The sequence below is a fragment of the Leptopilina boulardi genome, unplaced genomic scaffold (assembly GCF_019393585.1).
Source record: "Leptopilina boulardi isolate dan_hultmark-lab unplaced genomic scaffold, ZJU_Lbou_2.1 LbouV2_155, whole genome shotgun sequence".
In the NCBI taxonomy this organism is placed as follows: domain Eukaryota; kingdom Metazoa; phylum Arthropoda; class Insecta; order Hymenoptera; family Figitidae; genus Leptopilina; species Leptopilina boulardi.
This window is the reverse complement of record NW_026137702.1, coordinates 332527-356915: the sequence shown is the minus strand read 5'-3', so window position 1 is coordinate 356915 and position 24389 is coordinate 332527. Positions and strand designations below refer to the sequence as shown.

Sequence of the window (24389 nt, the reverse complement as noted above, 5' to 3'; positions counted from 1 at the left end):
TATTTTACAGTATTTGTTTGTATTTTGCTGTATTCTGTTGTCATTTACTGATGTATTTGGTTGTATTCTGTTGTCATTACTAAATTTGGTTGTATTTTGTTGTATTTGGTAGTATATTGCTGTATTCTGTTGTCAATTACTGAAGTATTTGGTTGCATTATGTTGTATTCTATTGTCATTACTGTATTTTGCTGTATTCTGTTGTCATGACTGTATTTTGTTGTATTCTGTTGTATTTTACTGTATTTGATTGTATTCTGTTGTATTTTACTATATTTGGTTGTATTTTGTTGTATTTTACTGTATTTGGTTGTCTTTAACTGTATTTGGTTATGTATTTTATTGTACTTTGTTATATTCTATTGTATTATACAGTATTTGTTTGTCCTTTGTTGTATTTTACTGTATTTGGTTGTATTTTGTTGTCTTGTTGTCTTGTTGTTTTTAACTGTATTTGGTTGTATTTTGTTGTATTGTTGTCTTTAACTGTATTTGGTTATATTTTGTTGTATTGTTGTCTTTAACTGTATTTGGTTATGTATTTTATTGTACTTTGTTATATTCTATTGTATTATACAGTATTTGTTTGTCCTTTGTTGTATTTTACTGTATTTGGTTGTATTTTTTTGTCTTGTTATTTTTAACTGTATTTGGGTGTATTTTGTTGTATTGTTGTCTTTAACTGTATTTGGTTATATTTTGTTGTATTGTTGTCTTTATCTGTATTTGGTTGTATTTTGTTGTATTGTTGTCTTTATCTGTATTTGGTTGTATTTTGTTGTATTGTTGTCTTTAACTGTATTTGGTTGTATTCTGTTGTATTGTACTGTATTTGATTGTATTCTGTTGTATTTTACTGTATTTGGTTGTATTGTTGTCTTTAACTGTAGTTGGTTATATATTTTGCTGTATTCTGTTGTATTTTATTGTACTCTGTTGTATTCTGTTGTATTTTACTGTGTTTGGTTAGCCTTTGTTGGATTCTGTTGTATTTTACTGTATTTGGTTGTATTTTGTTGTATTGTTGCCTTTAACTGTATTTGGTTGTATTCTGTTGTCATTACTGTATTTCATTGTATTTAGTCTTTTTTTTCTTGTATTTTGTTGTATTCTGTTGTATTTGGTTGTATTTTGCTGTATTCTGCTGCACATTATTTATTTGTTACATATCAACCAATTAAAAATATTTCTTTCTTAATATTATACTTCTACATACACAGAATAATTCTCATTTTCCTATACTATATCTTAGATCAAAAAATTAAAAACGAAATTAGATTAATAAAATTTTGTTATGCCTAAAAGTTCTGATAAGACTTGACAAATCGGAAGTGACGAATCATTGCGTTAAAAAAAGTGACTGTATACTATATATATACGTATAGACCAGTAGCTATATAGAGCTTCTTTTTGCAGAGTCACTTTTCATCACTTGGGATATCGCCCCTATCTCCTGTGGCTTATTCCAATCCTGTTTTCCGACTATCAAGCCGATCCCATCACAGCGCTTTTCTACTACCAATCAATATTATGATATACCTATATACACCTCTTCACTCGCGTCATTCTCTGAGCTTCAAATTTTTTTTCTCTTTAAATTCTTGTAAGCTCTCTAAATCTAAAGTTTATATATTTATTAAAGTTTCAGATAATTCAGAATTAGAGAATTTTAACTATATTCTAATAAACAGATTTTCAACAGACACACTCTCTAAATCTGCAAATTAGTTAACAATAACAGAAAATAAAATTTTCGCTTCGGCGCAATAAAATTTTTGAGTATATGATTTTAATATCACTTATCCAGAAAGATTTTGATCAACAATTGCATCTTCATACCGCATGAATAATATGTATAGTAATAATTGATTTAAGATTCTCTATTATGAGAAAACAAACTGCGTTATTTATAATTCAAAAGCGAAGAGATTAGAACGGAGGCGCGAAGTTGAAAATGAGATTGGTCCTGAGCGTATATATATATATATACAAAGGGGAAGCTTTGCGGAATGGAAAAGGGAGTGCGAAAACAGGACAGAGAATGTGTTAGTGTATATGTGTATATATATGGCGGCAGAGAGTCCAGTAGCGATCATCAATCAGAAAGGCAGTCAGCCGTCCGACTCTCTCGGCCGACCGGTCAGTTCAGGGTGTGCGCACACAGAACTCGTGCGAATTTGCTCAACCTTCAAAACAGATTCGCGAGTCATCCTGTTCTGCGTACATCGATTTGAAAATATTCTCATACTTTCCATATCCTCTCTCTCTCTCTCTCTCTTATAATTATTAATTTCTGCATCCTTATTCCTTCAAGTTGATTTTCCAAAGAAGAAAATTTTTAATCCAATAATTAAAATTGGACTAACCTTTCGAAATTAAAGGTCATGGATTCGTATAGACTTTAAAGAAATTCTAATAACCTAATTGCTACCCACGATAATGAATATTCCTTATATATACTCTCCCTTTGGAAAAAATTTTCATATAATGTTTGATGTTGCATGACTTTTTTATTGGCTTGCTGGAATTTTATATCTATATATATATATTAAACAAAACTGTGCGACGAGGATTTGGAATGGGAAATCTTTCGTTCTCATGGGCTGTCGGCTAATTACCTCCAAGACAACCCTGCTGAACCCATGAGTTGCTACCAACCCTCTGCATCGTCGGTGGCGAGGCTTTGGGCTTTAACCGAGAAAGAAAAGGCCGCAGAGAGAATGGGAACCAACATTCTCCTCCCCTTTTACCTCTCAGCACTACTAATATACGCGGGGCTAATGTCCTTTAAAAGTAATAGTGCTTAGTCTACGCCGGATGTAACAGCAAGCATTTGGTTACCGCTAAGTTGATTTTAAATTGGAACACTCTTGAATCAACCTAAATAAATATATATATATATATATATATATATATATAACGGCAAGCAGTAATTTGTACACACCTTTTTCTTAGTTTACGAGAGAGAAAACTAGCGATTTTTACGTATTTGTTAGTTTAAATTCGTTTTATGTTAATATGCATAACAATTTTGTTTTGTTTTTACTGTATACTTTGAAGTATACAGTTTTATTCTATTGTATTGTACTGTATTTGCTTTATTTTGCTGCATTCTGTTGTGTATTTCGCTGTATTTGGTTGTATTTTGCTGTACTCTACTGAATTTTACTGTATTTGATTGTATTCTGTTGTATTTTAGTGTATTTTGTTGTATTTTGTTGTATTCTGTTGTATTTTACTGTATTTGGTTGTATTTTGCTGTATTCTGTTGTATATTGTTGTATTTAGTTGTATTCTGATGTATTTTACTGTATTTGGTTGTATTTTGCTGTATTCTGCTGCATTTTATTGTATTTTGTTTTATTTTATTATATTTTAATATATTTTGCTGTATTTAGGTGTATTTTGTTGTACTTTACTGTACTTGGTTGTATTCTGCTGTATTTTACTGTATTTTGTTGTATTTTGCTGTCTTCTGCTGTATTTTGTTGTATTCTGTTGCCTTTTATTGAATTTATTTTATTTTATTGTATTATGTTGTATTTTACTGTATTTCGTTTTTGTTTGCTGTATTCTTTTGTATTTTACTGTATTTGGCTGTATTCTGTTGTATATTGTTGTATTTAGTTGTATTCTGATGTATTTTACTGTATTTGGTTGTATTTTGCTGTATTCTGCTGCATTTTATTGTATTTTGTTTTATTCTATTATATTTTAATATATTTTGCTGTATTTAGGTGTATTTTGTTGTACTTTACTGTACTTGGTTGTATTCTGCTGTATTTTACTGTATTTTGTTGTATTTTGCTGTCTTCTGCTGTATTTTGTTGTATTCTGTTGCCTTTTATTGAATTTATTTTATTTTATTGTATTATGTTGTATTTTACTGTATTTCGTTTTTGTTTGCTGTATTCTTTTGTATTTTACTGTATTTGGTTGTATTCTGCTGCATTTTACTGTATTTTGTTGTTGTATTTTATTGTATTATATTGTATTCTGTTATCTTTTACAGTATTTGTTTTATTTTATTGTATTATGTTGTATTTTACTGTATTTTGCTTTTTTGCTGTATTCTTTTGTATTTTGTTGTATTCTGTTCTATTTTACTGTATTTTGTTGTTGTATTTTGCTGTATTCTGTTGTATTCTAATGTATTTGGTTGTATTTTGCTGCATTTTATTGTATTTTGTTTTATTCTGTTATCTTTTATTGTAATTGCTGTATTTAGTTGTATTTTACTGTATTATGTTCTTTTGATGTATTCTTTTGTATTTTACTGTATTTGGTTGTATTCTGATGTATTCTGTTCTATTTTACCGCATTTTGTTGTTGTATTTTTCTGTATTCTGTTGTATTTTAATGTATTTGGTTTTATTCTGGTGTATTTTACTGTACTTCGTTGTATTCTGTTATATTTTGATCTATTCTGTTGTATTTTACTCTATTTTGCTGTTGTATTTTACTGTATTTTGTTGTCTTTTACTGTATTTGTTTTATTTTATTGTATTTTGTTGTATTCTGTTGTATTATACTGTATGTTGTTTTTTGCTGTATTCTTTTGTATTTTACTGTATTTAATTGTATTCTGTTGTACTTTACTGTATTTTGTTGTACCTTGTTGTATTCTGTTGTAGTTTTCTTTTTTCGTATTTTGTTGTATTCTGCTTTCTATTAGAAGAAAATTTTTCTAATTTGGTTAAAATCTAATGACTTTTTTTTTTTGCTAGACAAGTATGACGTCATCATCGCTCGTGCCACTTGGAGATAAGGCGTGCGATAACACCATCTTCAGTAGTATAGTGGTCAGTATCCCCGCCTGTCACGCGGGAGACCGGGGTTCGATTCCCCGCTGGAGAGAATTTTTTTTTATTTTTAACAACCTTTTTTATTTTTACTCTAACCATCTTTAATTTTGCAAAAAAAAATTAATTTTTTGAACCATTTGGCGAGTTTATACAAACAAAACAGTTTCCACCGCAATCAAAATAAAGTATATATACGAATGTTCTACAAAATATAAACGTTCTCTTTAATTTTTCTTCTAAAAGTTACGTACCCTGTTACCTACAGAATACTCTGTCGGTAATGTAGTCAATATTTTTGTAGGTTACGTTTTGCAAGTCGAACAAAATTATTTACTATTATATATATATATAATCAAGTGAGATGCACCAAAGATGAATCGTTATATATAAAAAAAGGGTATATTTTAGAAAACCAAATCGTATGTAAAATTATTAACATTACGAAATTAAAATTTTTTATCAATAATAATATAAATCACAAACAAAATGAATATTTTTTCTCATTATTTTTTTTTTATACAAGAATCAGTTGCAGAAAAAAGAAAAAAATAATCATACTGCACAATAAAAAATTGCTTTCATCAAAATAAATGTCCCTAAGAATTAGTCTTTGGCAAAAAATAAAAAAAAAAAAAAATTGGTAGATAAAAATACTTTTGCTCATTAGAAGGAAAGGCATAACATTGTCACGCGAGTATATATATACATATACCAGCCTTCAAAGTTGGAAGAAGAAAAGTAGCAAAGACGCGAGAGCGAGAGCTACTGAAAAGACGCGCGGCAGCGATTTAAAAGCGGCACTTTTGATCGTTAGATGACTTTGCGTCTTTGTATTTTTAAGCTATAAACACTCAGTCTGCGGTTGAAGAGTTGGATTAAATAACACACTGAGCTAGCGTTGCTACTGTTGTCAATATCAAAATCGTCTTTTGCCAAAGGCCAACAATTATTATCTTTCTTTTTGAATCGAAATTTATTGTCCTTCAAAATGCGATCAAATCAAGATTCATAAATTTCAATTTATAAATACTTTATATACACATACAAATGAAAAGATATAACATTCATTTTGTTCGCCGGACATTTTGGAGACGCCATATTGTATTTCGCAATTTTCTCCATAGATGTATCCATAACTCAAAAATGTTGTCAACAAAAATCTAACAAAAAAATGAGTTGCATTAATCCAAATTTTGTATATATAAAAATTCTGCAAAAATGAGTTAAAAAACAACTTCACGTTACTCAAAATCTGTATAGAAAAACTGTGAAAATATTCGTTGAATGTGCGTCGTATTGGATTTAGTGGCTATATAAAAGCAAGTGTTTCATACTAGATAATGAATAATTGATATTGAAGGAACAGGGAAATATTTCAAAGTGGTTGTATTTATATAAATTATTTTTAAATAATCTCGAATTTTTTAATGGCGTCAATGACGTAAACATGATTACTAACCTAAAAATTCTATTATTTAATTTTTTGTTAATTTGTATCAATTGAGAATTTAAGTTTATACGTTTGTTTATTAAGAACAATTATTATTTCATTTAATATTTTTCTAAGTAATTATTTGATATTAATCTCAAATTCAAAATGAACCTCTTATTTGGTTCAATTTGAAAAAATTAACTAAAAATGAGATCATATATTTTTGCTGTACTTCAAAATGAGTAGTGTATATACGCTACTCATTTTGAGTTTAGTTTTTTTTTTTTATATAAAAGGCTACTGGAAATCAAAAGGAAAATATCTTTTTTCTCGCCTCATCCCTTAGATATTTACGAGTGCGAATCCAGCACCCTTCTTTTTGGCATTCGGCGTTGCCAGCGCTCACGGAATGATGCGGGAAAAATAATGCATTAGAAATTCAGATGACCAAAAGGCGGAGGAGGTCGCTTCGTGATTTATCAAATAAAATAGCGGTAGTACAGTCAAATACCCGTCCATGTCGTCATAGTGGAAGCGACAGTTCATTTTTAATATAAAAGAACAGGGTTGGCTCGACGTTTTTTCACGACAAAAAAAAAAAAAAAAAAAAAAAAAATGGAATATACACAGCGAGTTCGGAATGCGCCCGGGAAAAACTTATTTTCTTCATTTTTTTTTCCCTCCCAAGTTCTTTCATTCATTTTTTTTTCACGTTTCGTAGATTACAGTCGTTATTTATATCAGTATATAAAATATGTTTGACTTATGAATTTAGCGCAGAAACGCCTTTCTGCCTCTTGAGAAATGTTTTTAGGTCGAAATTATATTCTTAATGATCAAAGAGAAAAAGAGATTGGTGTTTTATTTTCTTTAGCGCACACCTTTCAATTCAGAAATTGCGGTCAGGAAACTCGGATAGATTTATATATATATATAAAAATTTGTTATACATTTAATATAATTTCTCTTCTTTTGCGAAGGAATTACGCAATTAATTTTGCAATCTTTTATTTTTTTATAAAATAATTTTTTTTTTAATTTTCGTATGAAAATAATAATTGTAGTTTTCATATATATATGAGGAGGTTCAAGGTTCAGCCACCTGTCCACTGTTCATTCATCACTCTTTCTCTATTTCTCTCTCTCTCTCTCCTCACTTTCGTCCTTTTTCCCAAAAGCCTCGATTTCTCGTTTCCCTTCCACGCTCCACAGTTCGCGAACCTGCCAACGCTTAAACGGTTTATAAACAGTCCCAGCACGCCGATTCATTAGTCCACTCGCTAAGAGTTGATTCCGCACAGCGCGGAGATTCAATTTTCAACGAGGCATTCACTGCAGACATAACTTTCATCAATTACAGAAAGAAAAAAAAAAAATTATTTTTAATTGAATATGTAAATTTCTTTTTGCAAAATATAATTATTTTTCATTTTTACACGTGAATTTTAATTTAAAAATTCTTTCTTATTTGTTTCAGAAATTTTACAATTACAATTACATGTGAATATATATATAAATAATATAAATATAAAAAAATTTTAAATTTATATATATATATAATATGTATATGTAAATAAGTATGTCTAAAAATAGCAGAAATATTCTCGACTGAATATATTTACATTTGAAATATGGCATCTCAATTTTCGAAGTGCTGAGCCCCTTAATTTTCCATTTGGAGTCAGTAGAAAATTAATGATCTATTTCCGTTGATTGCTCCCTTATGAAAAAGACTTGAAGCCGCATTGAGTTTTCGTGACAATTTATGAAAAGTGAAATATGATACGCGTGACAGATGAATTTTGCAAATTTCAATATTAGTCGAAGTAATATTTACTTTCATATGGGGCATTTTATATATGGGAAATTTTCATTGAAAATTTTTTTTTTTGTCCGAAACATTTTTTTTCGAAATCTATATGAAAAATAAGGAAATACGTATTTTTTTATTTTTTTATTTGATGAAAATGAAGGAAGTTATAATTTTTTTTTTTAATTTAACGTTTTTACAAAGCCGAATTTTGAAAACATTTTTTCTCTCTTATTCTAACTGATTAAAAATAATAAATAAATTCAATTTTTCTTCAATTATTTAAATATCTAGTAAAACATAATGTAACTATATATATATATATATAGTATATTTTTTGTATATATGTTAGAATGAGAGAGAAAAAAAGTTTCAAAAATATTCGGCTTCGTAATAACGTTAAATTTAAAAAAATCGTAACATTCATAATTTTTATCCAAATAAAGAAATAAAAAAATACGTATTTTCTTATTTTTCATAACGATTTTGATAAAAAATATTCTAGTAAAAAAAAATTTTTTTTTTTTTTTTTGAAAGACAATGTTGTACGTGAAATGCCCCATATTTTTTGACAAGGCGGGAATTGTATAAAAATATTGATTAGAATGAAAAAAAAAATTGTTTAACAATATATTTATATAAGAAACCATATAGTGAAATTAAGAGAAAGCAGAGAGAGAGAGAGAGAGAGATATTCTGAGAGACACAAGACGTAAAACGGGTTATTATTTTTATAACAGTTATTAAAAAAAATGTAACTAATGCCTATCTTGAATTTCACAGACTTTCGACTTTGATATGACTGTGAAATTTCATATATATTATAACTGAAAATTTTCTCTTTTGTAAATTATATAGGAAGACAAAAAATTTATATATTTTCTTTCTTTCCGGAGAATTTTTATGCAATAAAAACAATTTTTTTCCTTCTTTTTATTAGTAAAAAAAAAAAATTATTAATTTTCTTATAAATAAAAACTCCAAAGAATTTTTATGAAAAAATAATATTTTCCTTCTTTTAAAAATATATTTTCTTAAACAATTTTGTTTTGTATTTTGCTATATTTTTTTGTATCTTACTGTATTTGGTTTTATTTTGCTGTATTCTATTGTATTTTACTGTATTTGGATGCATTCTGTTGTATTTTACTGTATTTGGTTGTATTTTGCTGTATTCTGTTGTATTTTACTGTATTTGGATGTATTCTGTTGTATTTTACTGTATTTGCTTTATTTTGCTGCATTCTGTTGCGTGTTTTTCGCTGTATTTGGTTGTATTTTGCTGTACTCTATTGAATTTTACTGTATTTTACTGTATTTGGATGTATTCTTATGTATTTTACTGTATTTGGATGCATTCTGTTGTATTTTCCTGTATTTGGTTGTATTTTGCTGTATTCTGTTGTATTTTACTGTATTTGGATACATTCTGTTGTATTTTACTGTATTTAGTTGTATTTTGCTGTATTCTGTTGTATTTTACTGTATTTGGATGTATTCTGTTGTATTCTGTTGTATTTTACTGTATTTAGTTGTATTTTGCTGTATTCTGTTGTATTTTACTGTATTTGGATGTATTCTGTTGTATTTTACTGTATTTGGTTCTATTTTGTAGTCTCATATTTATACAGAAACTGTGCAGAATATTTATGCAAAAATATAATTTTTCCTTCTTTTAAAAATATATTTTCTTAAAATATATTGGTTAAAAAATTTATCCGCAGAATTTTTATGCAAAAATAATTTTTTCTTTCTCTATATAAAAAAATATTATTTTTTTATTAATTGGTAGAAAAATTTATCCGAAGAATTTTTATCAAATAAAAATAATTTCTATATTCTTTGACTATGTTAAAATTTTTCCTTTTTAGCAATTTATAATTTGTTTTTTTTTTTTAAAAGAATTTTTATAAAATTAATTTTTGAATTAAAAAAACTAGCGACATATATATATATATATTCGAGGATAATTCTTTTCATCTCCACACGCGGGGCAATATAATAATATAAAATGAAGAAATTTGAAATATGAGGTATCGATTTTGATGGACAAATTAACGTCAGAGCGAGAAATGGGAAAAGAATAAGAAGAATGGATTGAGTATTAGTTAAAATTAGTTTTCTTCTGTCAGCCTTTTAAATGGTGTGGGATCGAAACGTTGAAGACATAATATAAAAAAGAGAAGATAAAATATTGATTTGGCATTCAGATATTAAAACAAGGACCTTTGAGGTCGAGAGGCGCCTATACTATTACTGTATTTTCAATTTATTTTTATATTTTTTTATTACAAAAATATATATATATATATATATATAATTTTGTATTAAAAAATAATATAAAAAAATAAAAAGAAAAAATATATATATAAGTACCTTGCGGATGCTGCGCTCCACAAGATCATTAATCACAATCCATCGACGAAGAGGGAACTTAGATATATAGTTCGATTTCAGAAACATAGTGTTTACTCGTAAATAGGCACTTCTTCTTTAAAAAAAAAAGAAAGAAAAAGAAGAAAAGGAAATTTAAATCTGGAAGCGTAACCGCGGCTCGTCGGAGAGCGTTAATAATAATTTTATGTAAATGTCCGACGGCGAAGGAAACGAGGACCGCGACGCTCTCGTATCTTCTGCCGGAAGAAAAGGGGGATGAGATTTCTCCTCTCATTCTCTCTCTGGTTATGTTACTTCAGTCACTCGTAAAAGGGAAGTAGGTGTAAAAATTTGCAGGGAGAGTCAGTATATATACCATAGTGTAGCATATGGAAGGCCGGATTTCCTCTCAATGACGTTTGGGCCGGTGCGAGGGGGATGAAAAGAAAAAGTCGTAAAACTCGACGCATGGTTTCATTACAAATGATAATCTGGCTAAAATCGGGACAAAACAGTTGAAATGAAAATTTTATTCTCTTCTCGTATAAAAGTTGATTCTCATATATATACATACAGAAAAGAGGGAATAAAACACAATTGAATATATACTATTGACAATCAAAATAGAATTTGAAATTGTTTTCACAGAAAAATTTTTATGAAAAGGAAAAAAAGTTTTGATAAAAGAAAAAAAAAGGAATAACTAAATCCTTTGCAAATTAAAGATAACGATTCTATTTCCTTTTTTCCATGCGAGAAAGTATGGCTGAAAAGTGTGCACTCATACTAAAAAGAATCTTATCTAGTCCAAACATCGAAGGGATCCAATGATTTAAAGAAGCTGCAGGAGGACAGTATGAGGATATTCTGCTCCAGCCAACCAAAAACTCGATAACTTGACTCTCGCGCGCTATATAACCTCCGACCTTTTCCTAAAACCTCTTTTCATCGACCAATCTTGAGAATCTTGTCATTATATCAGATTCGTAAAGCTTCTCGACATTAAAGGGACACTGTCAGTCTTAATTTTCTTTTTCTATTTATCTCAAAAATTATATTAAACCAATTTGCGTTTATAAAATGAAAAATTTTTAAAAAACGCTTCTTTAAAAACGAAGAATATACGAGATCACAGGGAGAAAAATGATTTAGCTGTAGCAGCAAATATCCATTTAAATCAAATAAACAAAGTCAAAATTCTTCCGAGACAATAGCTTAAATCAGCTAACATCAGAATTAGCAGAAATAGATAATAAAATTACTATCCATATAGCAAATTAAAATTAGCTGAAATAGCGAAGAGTTGGCTAACTTTTTCCTCCGTGCATAAATCAGGGAAGCTCTCTCTCTCTCTCTCTCTCTCTCTCTCTCTCTCTCTCTCTCTCTCTCTCTCTCTATGAACATACGGCAGTGGCATATGGAGAAATTGTCACACCAAAATTACACTTGATGTAAACGTCCGGTATTGGAACATATAAAAATCCGTGAAAATCACCATTTGAATCTATTTCCTCCCTTCAAAACACACATAGAAAATAATAAACACGGGATAACAAATTGATAATCCCCATAACGAATATATATATATATATTTATAAATCTGTGTCCCCGATACTAAAAGAAGTTTCTACGCTCGTTGTCGCGCCAAATGGGCCGCTATAAAAGCCCTTGGGGTGTTGGTATCGTTTTCTTCTTTCCCCTCTTTTTTACTCCCTTTCTTCGCATGCGAGGTTCCAAATTATACTCAGCGATTATTGATTTTATTTCAATTCTTTATATATAGTTTAATTTCTTAATAACATATATAAAATATTATCAATCTGCTTTTAATGTCAAAATTAGTGGAATACCACAGAGAGATTAATTTAGGCTTTTCAACACTGAAGTGTAAGACGAAAGGGTGTCGAGACTAGAAATCGTGAGAAGGGTATAATGTTCCCCAAGAAAGAGAAGGAATTGGTAGACGGTTTTAGAAGCAAGGAAGAAGAGTGGCAAGATAACCAGGATCAGTATCCCTTGGGATGGAGGGATTAATTGACACATTGGCATCGAGAATAGTGGAGAGTATATGTCTCCTATGTCTTGGGTTAGTGACTGATGAGGATGCCTCTAGAACAAGGCAAAAAAAAAAAAAAAACACTCGCGGAATCATGTTTTTGTCTATGCCAAGAATTACCGTCAAACTCTAGACATTGCGCCTCTGACAAATAACTCTCTCTAATCAGCGCAACGTTCCCCTAAAATTTGCTATAGAGAGACGCGACAGCATACCTCGATGAAGGGCACGTCGAGGTAACAGATTGGAATTTAATACGTGTGGGGTGACATCCGCAAGTAAGCGAAAAGCCTTTGCTTATACCATTTGTGACTAAAACCTTTCGTCAGTAATTGTTCAAGGACGCGCGATGAGCATCGTATAGCTTTGACAAATTGTTGAAAGTTGCAAAGTTAACTGCGTGAAAGTTTCGGATATTATACGAATAACTTAGCGGCTTTTTTTTGATAATTTAGTGAAAATTCCCACCGCTGTCACCATGTAACTTCATTTGAAAAATTAGTATAGATTTTGTAGTATATATAAATTAATTCTTTCTGCTGTTGCGATGAGAAATGAAAACTTGAAAAATCCCATCGCTGCCACCAGGAAACTTTGTATTCGAAACGAGCGGATTTTTTGATAACTTTATTTTTGCTACTACTGAGGAGAAAAGTGAAAAATCCCACCGCTGCCACCAGGGAACTTCATAAACGAAACCAGTGGACTTTTTGATAATTTCCTTTCTGCTATTCAGAAAAAAATCCCACCGCTGTCACCATGTAATTTCAATCTAAAAATTGTTATCAGATTTTGTATTATTTTCCTACTATATTGCAATGAGAAGAAATTTGAAAAATCCCACCGCTGACACCAGGGAACTTCATAACCGAAACCAGTGGACTTTTTTTGATAATTTCCTTCAAAGGTAAGAATCCCACCGCTGTCACCATGTAATTTCATTCTAAAAACTGTTATCAGATTTTGTCTTATTTTCCTATACTATTGCTATGAGAAGAAATTTGAAAAATCCCACCGCTGTCACCAGGTAACAAGATCGTCAAAAAAATAATAATTTTAAATGAAACTTCTTCAATCGCATCATCAAAACTGATTAAAAATCCAGAGGCGCATTTTATATTAGACAATTTTCAGTTAATTACAAAATGAAGGGAACTTTAATGATTACTGGGTCATATCCCCTTAACTTTGAAAACACTTTATGCAAAAGCATTTATCCTTTGAGGTCGCAAATCACGAGGATGGCCAAGCAGTGGTCAGTGGTTGACGATAAGGGACACGAGCTATGTATATACCACCACCTCTTGCATTTGGCGCGGCTGCCTGTATGAATTATGGGCATCCCGACGCTCTCTCATAGTCCGGCGCTCAATTTACAGATGATTCCGCGTGTTACCACTGGTCCGCGTCTGGTTAACCTTCGTGCCAAACACTTAATCTTCTCTCATCCTCCTGTCTCGCTCGTTTCTATATAGAATAGGTCCATTTTGGTACAAATATAATATGATGAAATTGTCGTTTCATATATTACTATATATATATATATATATATATATGTCGGATCCTTTTGGGAATATGTTGTTCATCTCTCACCCCGCGTTGAATGGCGACCCTCGTGGCCCATAAACCTTCTCCTACCCTTCGCCTCTCTGATCGCTATGTATATATACATTGGTTTTCTCCGCACACAGAGAGTATACTATACCTCGAACGCGTGCCCTGACCTCTCCGCAGATTTATGGGTCCTCGATCGTCCGACAATAGCCAACAAGTTGGCGGAAAACGATCCCATGCCAATACGTCTTCTCTACACACTGTACCATCAATATATATATAGTTATATATACGAAAGAACCACTTATTCCACTTTTGGATTTTTCATCCAAATTAATATGATTATATCGATATAAATTGGTGATTGATGAAAAAATAGAAGAATAGAAATATCAATTATATAATTTTAGAAAATTGGTACTAATTTATTTATTGTAGTGGCCTTTGGATGAAAGAATCATTTTCTGACGCACGTTATTTATATCAGAAATGAAAATTTTAATTTCCTTTAGCAACATCTGGATATTTCAGAATTTTACGTACCTTAGTACGTACGTTAGGGATAATAGGATTTCTATGACATATAATTTCTTCAGACCAAATGATATTCCTACTACTTCCGTATACTCTCAAATATATCCGGATGCTGTGATAGTCTAAAGAGCCAAAAATTCTTTTGCTATACTAATTCTTGTTTTCTGTATTCACAAAATCTACATTAATACAATATCATTTAACGTACCATATGGTAAACATTATATTTTAAACCCAAAAGTGCGTTTTCCCTTCTATATAGGGTTGTTTATACTTTAATGATCTTTTTCCATGTTATAGGAAGTAGTGACCATTAAAAATTAGTTTCCCATATAACATTTGTTCAACAGCCCACATGAGAAATTTTCCAGGACAAATGGACCAAATTTGTATTGGATATATTTATAATTTGAAATGCTTTACTTAATTCATGAAGTGCTTTTCCATTGTATTATTGGGTTAAAGGGGGAACCATCGCTCAAGATGCATTTTGTTACGGTGGTTATTTGTCGAGAATCTTTTGCTATATATACATAAAGGATTTTGGTAATTTAGTAGTTGAATGTTTGCAGTATATAGGAAAATGTGTGTATTTCACAACTTCTGTGTTCCAGATGCAGAAATTCATATATGAAAAGGAAAGGAGTGGCTCAAAGAGTGTCATTAGCCGTCGGAAGTCCAGGCACCCTGTGGAGGGTGAAAATGTGGTAGCGGGTAGTTAAACCTCTTGTATGGAGTATATTAAAATTTAAGAATCTGTAGTTAATGTTTTCTATATATAATGATCTTCGAATAATCGTTCAGATCATCAGAGAGAGTTTAATAATTTAATTATGTAAATCGCACAATTAATAAATATTTATTAATTATGCGATTTGAATTAGCGAAATTTAGTATACTCATAGACAAGTATGTTAGTAAAATTTAAGGTTTACTAATTTCAATATTTTTGAAATTTGTGGTCACTACTTAAATCACTACTTAAAATTTACACTACCGAAAAAAAGGAATTGTCAATTCTATAATAACCGGATTTTTAGTATAGAATCAATTTGGTATCCTCCAGTTCGTTATTAAAGAGAAATTAAATTTTGGTCTATTAAAAAGCTGACCCAAATAAAATTGGTGCTAGCTAAAAATCTTGTACAAACGAATCTGAAAAATTCTTTTTGGAACTAGATTTTCAGCGGACAAAAGTTGTACTTTTCTTTCTGCTGAAAGTAGTCCGGATGTATACATAAAAACAAATAGTTTTGGTAGAATATTAGCTTCTGCTCTTTTTTTGAGGTAGAATTTTAATTCTTATACTTTAAAAATTAAAATTCCAAGGAAGAAATTAGAAAATATTAATTAACAAATTATCAATTAGGCTATTCCAGTTAATTAATGATATCGCTAATTAGGAATCAACAAATACTTCAGTGTACTAAAAAATAATTTGCGGTACAAACAAAATGACACTGTTTTCTTGAAGGTATCAAGTGGATCAAAAGTGATACGAAAATTTGGATAAAATTATATGTTTTGATCCAAATATTATTGGTATTATTGCAATTTGGTATCTGCAAATTAACAGTGACAAACAGAATTTTAGAAAGTATAATCCGTATTAAAATCATCAGAATTTGCCCGTTGCAATGGGTACAAACAGAATTTTACAAAGTGTAATCCGTATATTAAAATCATCAGAATTTGCGGTTGCAATTGATACAAACAGAATTTTTGAAAGTATGCCGTATATTAAAATCATCAGAATTTTTACAATGGGTACCAACAGAATTTTTGAAACTGCGTAATCCATATTAAAATCATTAGAATTTTTACAATTGGTACAAATAGAATCTTCGGAAGTATATACTGCATTAAAATCATCAGAATTTTTGCAGCAAACAGAATTTTTGGAAGTGTAATCCGCATTAAAATCATCAAAATGTTTGCAATGGGTACAAACAGAATCTTTTGAAGTATACCGCATTAAAATAATCAGAATTATATTTAAAAGTAGGTATACAAACGGAATCGTTAGATGTATATACAGTATATTAAAATCATCAGAATTTTTACAATGGGTACCAACAGAATTTTTAAAACTGTAATCCACATTAAAATCATTAGAATTTTTACAATTAGTACAAATAGAATCATCAGAAGTAAACTGCATTAAAATGATCAGAATTATTTTAAAATGGGTACAAACAGAATCTTTGGAAGTCTATATATACTGCATTAAAATCATCAGAATTTTTGCAGCAAACAGAATTTTTGGAAGTATAATCCGCATTAAAATCATCAAAATTTTTGCAATGGGTACAAACGGAATCTTTTGAAGTATACAGCATTAAAATAATCAGAATTAATTAAAAATAGGTATACAAACGGAATCTTTAGATGTATATACAGTATATTAAAATCATCAGAATTTTTACAATGGGTATATATACCAACAGAATTTTTGAAACTGTAATCCACATTAAAATCATTAGAATTTTTACAATTGGTACAAATAGAATCTTCGGAAGTAAACTGCATTAAAATGATCAGAATTATTTTAAAATGGGTACAAATAGAATCTTCGGTAGTATATACTGCATTAAAATCATCAGAATTTTTTGCAGCAAACAGAATTTTTGGAAGTGTACTCCGCATTACAATCATCAAAATTTTTGCAATGGGTACAAACAGAATCTTTGGATGTATACCGCATTAAAATCATCAGAATTTTTTGTATATATATATACAAACAGAATCTTTCAATCAGAATTTTCGCAACTTCTTCTTACCTTGCTGATTACTCTTCCTTGTGGTTTTTTTCTCCTTCATCCAAGGATATTCAGGAACATTGACACCTGATGGGTCCGCGACCCCATGTGGATCAATCATTGTATGATAACCAGAATGATGACCACCGGGGCTCATTGGTCCTCCAGCACCAGGCGAATGCTGAAGAGAACCATCGCCCGACAATTGGGGTAATGCGGTCATAAATTCGGCCATTGACGGTTGACTATTAATGAAGCCAGTCTCGGCTGATCCGCAATTTGGGTCCATTACTGGATGAGCCCCGTGCGGGGGCAAAACGGCTCCAGCCCCGGCCCCCGCGGCCACCGAGGCCAGCCAGAAGCCACCACCCCCTCCGTCGTTCGCCAGGACGGGTGTCGGGGACCTCGTCTTCACGGATACAAGCTCCTTATCTCCAATCAGACCCTCAAGTTGGTCCAATTGTGAACCACTTAAATGCGTCTGATGATAATTACTCTCTTCTTGATGAAGCGTCTGTTGTTGTCCTCGCATGAAAACAAATCACGCACTAATTTAATGCTATACCATATCACAAAAAACACTTTCACAAAATGTTTTTTTGACTTTGAAAAATCTGTCTCGAAAATTGAACAAAAATCACTTTTTCAATTGCACTTTTTACAATCACAATTCACTAAAACACTTTTGAAAGGAAAATCCCGAGGATTCAAGAATGCAAACTGTTCCGATCGTACAGCGTACGCGAAATGAAGGAGAAAGAAGAGGTAAGATGAAGAAGAAGAAGAAGAAGAAGGTGGAGACGATGAGATGGTTTGGGAGATTATAAGGCAGAACTTAGCGCGAGAGGTGGAGGACGTTACTCTCTCTTGAAATATATATATCCACACGGGGATCTTTTTCACTTCTCTCCCAAACGTTCACTCTCGTAGTGTGTGCATGGCGTGTCTCTGTTGTTACTACTGTCTCTTTTCTTTAGAGCACACAAGTAAAAGGAGAGGAAGCCGGAGGGCACCTCTTGTAGAGGATCACGTGACATAGAATATGAACCAATGGCGTTACGGTAACGGGCCCGTTGAGTACAACCCTCTTGACGTAGGTGGGCTGGCACCAAAGTTAGGAGGGCACGGGCTTTTAGAACGTAGGTCCGGACTGCGGCAGTGCATATAACCGACTCTTGTGCAGCGGAGCACGAGGCATCCAAGGGCGGCCGCGAACATTGACGCACCGTGGGCGGTACGCGCCAGCGCTCATTCTTGTTACCATCAATGTGGAGGGGGACAATGTCACGTGCTCGACCACGAGGTTTTCCAGGTACTCCACTTCCTCTCATGGAAGAATATATATATATATATATACTATATACAATTTGTTATGCCTCAGGTATATATATATATATTGTAAGAGAGGCAAGGGGGAATCAATTTAGGGAAAAGAATTGAAAGAGAATGTTTTCAAGAGTACTATGGGAATTACAAACTGTCGTTTTGTTACCGATTCAAAACAGTAGAGTTTAACTTTTAATTATAAATGCGGTCTAATTATTTTGTTACCTGATAAGGAACAATCCCTAATAACACAAGATATCTTATGGGATATATTGATAATATCCCGCAGATATCCTAGGGATGTCCTATATGGATATCAAAAGGATCTCTTAAGGATATCCAAAAAAATCGGTGGTTTGGATATCCAATGGATATCTGAGGATATCTTCTGAATATCTCTATAGACTTTCATAAATGTCCTCCAGATATCCCATAGATATCGTCAGGATATCCCACAGATATTATCAGGATATCCCATTAGATATCGTCAGGATATCCCACAGATATTTTCAGGATATTCTCAGTATATCTTCTGGATGTCAAGAAGATATTCTCAGGATACTGTTTTTAAAGTCATTTATGATACTATAATACGAGTGAGAATATTCTGTGAATTAAATTTTATATAAATAAAATAAAGTGCAACTTGTTTTTTCGAGAAAGTTGTTTAATTTGAAAAATTATTAACTAATTTTTTTCTCATTCGTGATTCATTCCTTTATTCATATGCTTTTAATATTGTCAGAAAATAAATTGACTTTAAACAATAATATAAATTCTTCCCCGCAAATAACGAATAACTATTAATATTAATTATACATCTATAAGATTATGCATCCTAAGAATATCCCACGAACATCCTGAAGATATCCCATGGATATCCTGCGATATAATATGCAATAGATATTTTTTGGATGTCTTAGGGATATCCTGTGGATATCCTATGGATGTCCTGTTGATGTCCCACAGACCGGCGGTTTGGATATCCTAGGAATATCCTATGGATATCCCAAGATATCCTGGGGACCATTCTAGGATATCGATCATTGATATGGATATCCTAAGGATATCCTTTTGTTATGAGGGATTTATCAATATCAACTCTCTAAATCTGAATTAGTAAAAATGTTTACTAATTTGAGTTAGTGACTCACTTTTTGCTTCTAAAATTAGTAAAATTTTACTAATTATTAGTAACTTTTACTAACAATTAGTAAAATTTAACTAATTCAAAAGCAAAAAGTGAGTCACTAATTTCAATTAGTAAACATTTTTACTAATTCAGATTTAGAGAGAATATTGATAATTTTCGACTGGAACTTATGAAATCACTCCGGAACGCGGAGGAAGAGGAAAAAGTTTAAATGAGTGATGTATTTAATATAATTACTATGGTTTTGGATTTGGTTTTAGATGACAATTTTCTTTCTTTTTTTTAGATGTTACGAATTTTGATAGAATCAGAAAATGTTCCAAATTATAATTCGACAATAATTTTTTTCAATGTAACACAAAACCAATTTTACTAACTTATTTATGATACTCCAATGGGTGCGTTCACCACACTGTTTTCTTGCGAAGGTATGAAATTTGATACCGAATTGGATCAAAATTAATGGATTTAAATTAACAATGCAATTTCACATTTCTTCACTGATATTGATTGGCCGCCATATTGGATCCGCCATTTTGAATTTTAAAAAACTACCATCAGATTCGTAATCAGTGATTTCAAAAACCCCCCGCAATTAGGCATTTTCAAGAGGATTGAATAACATTTAACTTTTTTGTCCGCCATTTTGAATTTTGAAAAACTAACATTAAATTCGTAATCAGCGACACCAAGAAAATCTCGAGTAACAAATTGCAAGTCAACTTTATGAGAATATATATATTGAACCATGAATTAAAAGTTTTCATAATTTTTGGAGTTTTTAGGCGTAATTTTGAAAAAAAAAAAAGTTTAAATTCCAAAAAGTCGCCATTTCTTTTGATAGTCTAGAAATCAATTGCATAAATTATGGGAAATATTTTTAAAGAAATATCAGAGTTTGAAGTCAGATATCTAAAATTCAGGCGTTAATGGGTTAAAATTAGAATTTGTTTTAAATAAAAATGTTTTGTAAAGAGAAATTGTGTAAAATAAAAATTCTGTAATATAGCGTAAAAATTCTTTATATTGAATCCCGTGTAGAAATTGTCCTATCAGGGCCATAGTATAAGGAATGAAACGTCACACCTGATCAGGGACAAATCAGGGCGACCAGAAAATGTGAATTTCCTAATCAGGGCCACATCAGACGCGGCGTTTCATTTCCTATATAATAGTGCGCAGCCTGATTTGGCTCCGATCTGCGGGCTCTGGCAAAATTTCTGTACGGGATGTTTAGGCAAATTTGATTTAAAATAAATTTTGTCGAATTCTAATTAGAAAAAATAAAAATTTGCCAATATAATAATTGTATATCTAATAGAATTTTTTAAATTTGAAATTAGAAATTTTAATTTCCAGAAATCAAAATATGTGATCATTATATGAAAAAAGTTGCTTCAGCCTTTGATCCAAGATTTTGACTGTAAAAGAAACTATATACACCAAAAGTATATAGAAGAACCAAATTGAGTCAATAAAAATATTTAATCAGTTGACGATTTTTTTAATGTAAAGATTTACAAAAATGAATTTCTTGATAAAAATCAGTGTCTTTATAGAACAGCGAAGACCTCTATTTTTGAAACAGTTTGTAAGCGTCTAGAAAGCGCAAAATGTGTAGTATTAACGGTCGGAACTGATGTGTGTGGGCACCGGCTGTTGTTATATATACGAAGACACGACGGGACAAACCGTGCGGCAGTTTTGATGACAGATTACTCTGATTCGCTTTGTGGCGGGGCTCTCATTTGAACGGCGCACCGATTTGATTGAAAAGTTTACCGCGCGCGAGGTGAAAAAAAGTCCTTCGTCCCTCTTATTTGCAGTATATATATAGCAAATTTCCTTTCATTAAAAAAATAAGGGAGATTGTCTTTATTTTCTATATATACAAGATTCATATTTAAATAAGAAATAATTTTAATATGAAATAATTTTAATTTAAAATAATTTAAATAACAAATAATAATTTAAAGATAAAATAGTGAATAAATAACTTAAATATAACATAATTTAAATATAAAATTAATAAAAACACTTTTTGTAGGATTAAAAATATTACTAAGAATTATTTATATATAGGAGAATAGTAATTATTAAATTTGCCTAAAGTTATTTAATTTAGATTGTCTTTGTAACTGTATACAACTAAAACAAAATCCTTATACTTTTATATATTTCGGTGACAAAGTTGAGAACTCAGCGCCCAATACACGAGGAGTGGGGGTAAAACCAATCATCAAGCGCTCACCCGTACGAAAAGTGGGAGTAGCGTCTAGTGATTTGTTCTCGTATCCCCACCTAACAGTGTTCTCAACTTATTTAATTTTTACATTTTCTTTACTCTCTGAAAAAGACGATTTTTGTTCACCTGTAAAATATATTTTTATATTTTTACATTCATTACTTTTTTTTTAGGTATATTATATACGTTTAATGTAGAGAATTATTAATATAATTATTGTTATTATTTCTATTGTTACCAAAAGGTAAATACTTATTGCATTATACAGAAATTATTTATAATTTTCTGTTTTAAATATATATATATTTATTAGAACAGAATAAAACGTTATATGAAAAATGAACGATAAGTGAGATATTTTCCATATGCACTTGAAATTCGTTGAGTTATATATAAAAACGAGAAACGACAAGTCAACTTTTTTCCAATGAAACGTACGTATACCTCTCTTCTCTTTGCCTCTCTCTCTCTCTCTCTCTCTCTCTCGATTGTAGTTCGTTTTTTTCGCGGTGAATTATTTGATTTCGCGCAGTATGCGGATAGTAGAGAGAGAGAGAGAGAGAGAGAGAGAGAGAGAGAGAGAGAGAGAGGGGGCATGGTTTGGGAGTAAAAGTCACAGGGATGCTGCGAGGGTGGAAAAACCTCCCCTACCCCCCTTGCCCTTTTCATCCCTCTCGACCCCACGAAGAGTTGAGAGGGAGAGCGCACCCGACACATCTGTTGCCAGATTTAACTATACATTACAGACACACGATATGTCAAAGTCCTATACTTCATATCGACTCTGCCATTTATTAAAAGTTTCATCGCGCGCGCATATACCTTGTATATATATATATATATATATATATATATATATATAAGATACAGTATATATCTATTTCTCTCTTACGCGATTCTTTTCTTTTGAGTGCTTTCGCCTCTTTTGAAGAAAAAACCCCTTTTTCCAAATATAACAACTCTCCCGAAACTTCCGGACAAAACGCTGCCGGAGATAGATTCAGATACGTTTATTTACTTTGCAGCAATAAAACTGCGAGACGAACTTTCTTTTCGTCAAAACTTCCATTTTCATAGTTCTCGATTCAAGGTTTTTATTATTTCATGGGGGGCCAGAGATAATTCGTTTGGAATACTTCACATAAACAATTCTTCATTTATTATTATTATTATTATTATTATTTTTTAATATCTTTATAGTTATTACTATTAATTTTTCAATATTATTAATATTATTATTATTATTATTATTATTATTATTATTATTACCACGTAGATCAATATTGATCTATAGATTATATAGATCAATATAAACCATATAGATCAAAGAGAACACATAAAGTAATATAGATCAATGTAGATCATTGAATATTGATATATATTGATCTGTATGATCTATTCGCATCAATTATCTATATTGATCTATATATGATCCATATTGATCTATATGTAATATCTATATTTGATCTATATATGATCTATATTAATCTACGTAATCTGTATTGATCTATATTATCTATAGATCGATGATCTATAAGGATCTATATATGATCTATATTAATCTACGTAATCTGTATTGATCTATATGATCTATAAATCAATGATCTATAAGGATCTATATTGATCTATATATCAATAATTTATATTGATCTATATTTATTTATACATAGCAATAATTTATATTAATCTATGTGATCTATCTATATCAATATGATCTATATTGATCTATGTGATCTATAGATTACTAAACTATTAATCCATAAATCAATATAGATCATATAGATCAATAAAGATCAATATAGATCGATATAGATCAATATATATCAATAAAGATCAATATAGATCAATAGAGATCAATATAGATCATTGATCTAAAAATCAGTGACGTAGTTTAGTGATGTATTTTAAATCAATGCTATTTTCACATCATTATTTGAAAAATTATACAAATGAATAAAAATCAATATAAATAATTGGTTAAATTTTTTTCTATTATAAAAAAACTAAGAAACGAATTATTGTGTTTTGAATTGAAAAATGTGAAAATAGGTATATATATGGAAGAAAATGAATGAAGTTGACTGAGTCTTTTTGTGTGATCGTGTATATATATATATGTATATAGTGAGTCTGACAGTCTTCTATATATATATATATACTTTCTTCTGTCTTTCACCGATTGCGAAATGAAGTTTTATATTAAGCCCGTAGTTTTCTCTCTCGCTTATCCCGCCTCCTCTTAGACATACCTAACCTAACTCCCTTACTTGAGCTTTTCCTTCCACCCTTCAGTTTCACCCTATATATATTTACGTACCGATAGATCGTTATGTCGGCGT

At 30.7% G+C, this 24389-nt stretch overlaps 1 protein-coding gene and 1 non-coding gene across 2 annotated transcripts in view; one reads left to right on the top strand and one right to left on the bottom strand.

Moving 5' to 3' along the window:
- The window catches only part of LOC127276920 (homeotic protein proboscipedia), a 36351-nt gene extending 17896 nt beyond the window's left edge, over nt 1-18455 (bottom strand). The window contains exon 1 of the mRNA XM_051297669.1: nt 17348-18455. Within this exon, the coding sequence (XP_051153626.1) occupies nt 17348-17858 (511 nt within the window). The 5' untranslated portion in view covers nt 17859-18455. The remainder of the gene's footprint in view (nt 1-17347) is intronic.
- Trnad-guc (transfer RNA aspartic acid (anticodon GUC)) lies at nt 4786-4857 on the top strand. The gene has a single exon. It is a non-coding gene; the product is annotated as a tRNA-Asp (tRNA).
- Nucleotides 18456-24389: the final 5934 nt, after the last annotated feature.